Source organism: Myotis lucifugus, unplaced genomic scaffold (genome assembly GCF_000147115.1).
Source record: "Myotis lucifugus unplaced genomic scaffold, Myoluc2.0 scaffold_845, whole genome shotgun sequence".
NCBI lineage: Eukaryota > Metazoa > Chordata > Mammalia > Chiroptera > Vespertilionidae > Myotis > Myotis lucifugus.
This window is the reverse complement of record NW_005871893.1, coordinates 11550-14487: the sequence shown is the minus strand read 5'-3', so window position 1 is coordinate 14487 and position 2938 is coordinate 11550. Positions and strand designations below refer to the sequence as shown.

At 56.1% G+C, this 2938-nt stretch overlaps 1 protein-coding gene across 1 annotated transcript in view; it reads left to right on the top strand.

Moving 5' to 3' along the window:
* PRDX5 (peroxiredoxin 5) overlaps window positions 1-1939 on the top strand; it is a 3165-nt gene extending 1226 nt beyond the window's left edge. Inside the window, exons 2-6 of the mRNA XM_006106534.3 lie at window positions 478-612; window positions 1126-1257; window positions 1330-1368; window positions 1526-1587; window positions 1692-1939. Coding sequence (XP_006106596.1) covers window positions 478-612; window positions 1126-1257; window positions 1330-1368; window positions 1526-1587; window positions 1692-1797 — 474 coding nt within the window. The 3' untranslated portion in view covers window positions 1798-1939. The remainder of the gene's footprint in view (window positions 1-477; window positions 613-1125; window positions 1258-1329; window positions 1369-1525; window positions 1588-1691) is intronic.
* The last annotated feature ends 999 nt before the right edge of the window (window positions 1940-2938 follow it).

Genomic DNA, 2938 nt, shown 5'->3' with positions numbered 1-2938 from the left:
CCCCCCCCAAAAGAACAATTAAACCTTTCCTGCCTTCTGCTGTTCTCATCTTGGGATGGGACATAGACCAGCCAGGATCCTCTCCCTCCATTTTTCAGTGCCGCCCCCCCCCCCCTAAAGCCCCCTGACCCTCCTCCTGCCCAGTTATCCCACTCCTTTCTTTCCTGTAACCCAGGCAGTTTGTTTGCGCAACTCCTTGCAACACCTCGGAGGCCTTCTCTCCCTCTTTCTGTTGTTACCAACAGGCCCTCACAGAGGAATAGGGCCAACTTGAAACCTGGAGGATGTGGGGTAACTAGGAGGGAGGGGCCCCTGGAAGCTCTGACAGGTTTGGACATCCTGCTGTGAGTCAACCCTGGCTTCACCAGTCCTGGCTTCCAGGCCCTCGGTGCCCCTGGCTCTTGGTTTGCTGCCCTTCCCTTGACCTCCCTGCGTGTCCCCCACGCCCTGACCCTTAACTCGTGTCCTGCCCTCTAGGTGGGAGATGCCATCCCATCGGTGGAGGTATTTGAAGGGCAGCCTGGGAACAAGGTGAACCTGGCGGAGCTGTTCAAGGGCAAGAAGGGGGTGCTGTTTGGAGTCCCTGGAGCCTTTACCCCTGGTTGTTCCAAGGTGAGGCCCTGCCCTTCTGGGGCTCAGCAGTTGGGAACGTGTGCGCACGTTTGCATCGTTCATAGCCCTCCGTGTTGTCCCGAGGCAGCTTGCAGCAGTGGCGTGCAGGTGATATGACCGTCAACATATCAGAGCGTTCAGAAAACAAACACAGGCTGTGAGAGGTAGTGGTCCCAGGAATGCAGGAGAAAGGGCCCCACCGTCCTCTCCAGTCCCCTCTAGGCCTCCTTCCCAGCCCCTCTTGTTGATCCTGCTGGATGACGGGCACCATGGAAGGTATTTGGGTAAAGAAGACATCATTATGCCTGCAGGAATTCGAGGTCTTGACCACAGAAATCTTAAGTGTGGATCCAAGCTCCCCAGTGGCCCGGGCTGAAAGGAGCCAAGGCTCACACGGTGCTCATTGTCTGATGGGAGGTGTTGGAGCAGGGCAGTGAGGAAGCCCGGAGACGAAGGATGGACCAAGGAGTGGCGGCAGCTGTCCCTTTGCTGAGACTTTGTTTCCCTCCCCAGACTCACCTGCCGGGGTTTGTGGAGCAGGCTGGGGCTCTGAAGGCCAAGGGCGCCCAGGTGGTGGCGTGTCTGAGTGTTAACGATGTCTTCGTGACTGAAGAGTGGGGGCGAGCCCACAACGCGGAAGGCAAGGTGAGGTGTGGGTCCTGCAGGCGGCCAGGGGCCGGGCAGGAGATTTCCCTGTGACCTTTACTTTCTCTTTAGATTCGGCTTCTGGCGGACCCCACGGGGGCCTTTGGGAAGGTGAGTGCAACCCCCACCGCCCCCCTGCAGCTGGACTGGGGTCCCTCTGCCAGGCCTTGGAAGCAGGGATTTAGAGGGTCATGACCAATGCGGGGAGCAGCTGGGGAGCTTGGCTCTTCTTGGGGTTCCTGACCCTTGTTTCTGTCTCTCTTCTTAGGAGACAGATTTGTTACTGGATGATTCGTTGGTGTCCCTCTTTGGGAATCGCCGGCTCAAGAGGTAAAAGTGGGAGGTTCCCCTGTGGGCTTCCCCTGCCACCCTCCCTCTCTATTCCCAGCCTCCAGGCTCGGCTGTGGTAACGGGCCCTGCCCTCTTTCCGGCAGGTTCTCCATGGTGATAGAGGATGGTGTAGTGAAGTCCCTCAATGTGGAGCCAGATGGCACAGGCCTCACCTGCAGCCTGGCCCCCAACATCCTCTCGCAGCTCTGAGGCCCTGGGCCCAGGCGTCCTCCCTCGACCTTTTCCTCTTACACCTGCCCAGCCAGGGGCAGAGGCCGTCCAGCTTCAGCTGGGCCACCAAGTTGAAGGCTTGGCCAGATTTCTGCAATAAACACTTCTGGTTCACGTCTGTCTCCTGGATTTTGAGTTGCTGATTTGCTGTGGCCCAGGCCTCATGACAGTCATAGCTGTGAGGGTGGTGGGCAGGGACAGAAGGGGGACTAATAGAGGGGACCTTGACTTACTTTAGGAGGTAGTGAGGGAAGGCCTCTTGAAGGAGGAGTTCTGAAGCAACAGTCTGCGAGCAGAGGAAGGGCCAGTGTTCTGAAGAGCAAGGGAAGGAGCGGACTGCAGAGGGGACATATCTGGAAAGGTCTACCAGCGGTTCTCAACCTGTGGGTCGCAACCCTTTCACGGGGGTCGCCTAAGACCATCGGAAAACACATATATAATTACATATTGTTTTTGTGATGAATCACTATGCTTTAATTATGTTCAATTTGTAACCATGAAATTGGGGGTCACCACAACATGAGGAACTGTATTAAAGGGTTGCGGCATTAGGAAGGTTGAGAACCACTGGTAGGCAGATGAGCACTTGGCTTATACTCAGACTTCTGTGCTTGATCTCTGGGTGCTGGTTGATCTCATTTAGACCATAAACTCTAGGCTAGGAACTTTGGCTCTAGGCATCCCTCAACCTGGGTCATGCCCCAGCCCCAGCATTTTTTCAGACTGTTGAACCCTTCCCAGGAGCACTCACATCCCAGGAAGGCACCTTGGGACCATCTAACTAGCAGAAGGCTTCATCAGTAGAGGCAGTGCTGGTTCAGTCCAGGGGGGCTCCCTGGAAGAGGAGACTAGGTGAGCCAGGAAGGGGAGAAGATGGTGGTAAGGCCTGACCAGTGGTGGGTGTACTGTGAGCGGCTGGGGATCAGGGAGGCCAGTGGGATATGGGGCTGGGCTGTTGCCTTCTGCAGGCCCTGCTGTTATGGGTTGGCTCAATGAGATAGACCACTGACTCAGAATTTAAATTTAAAAGCCTTTTATTAAACTGGCCAGCTGACCACAGCACCTATCTTCCCCTCTGGAAGATTCGGAGCATGTGGCCCCGACCAAGTGTGCAGCAAGA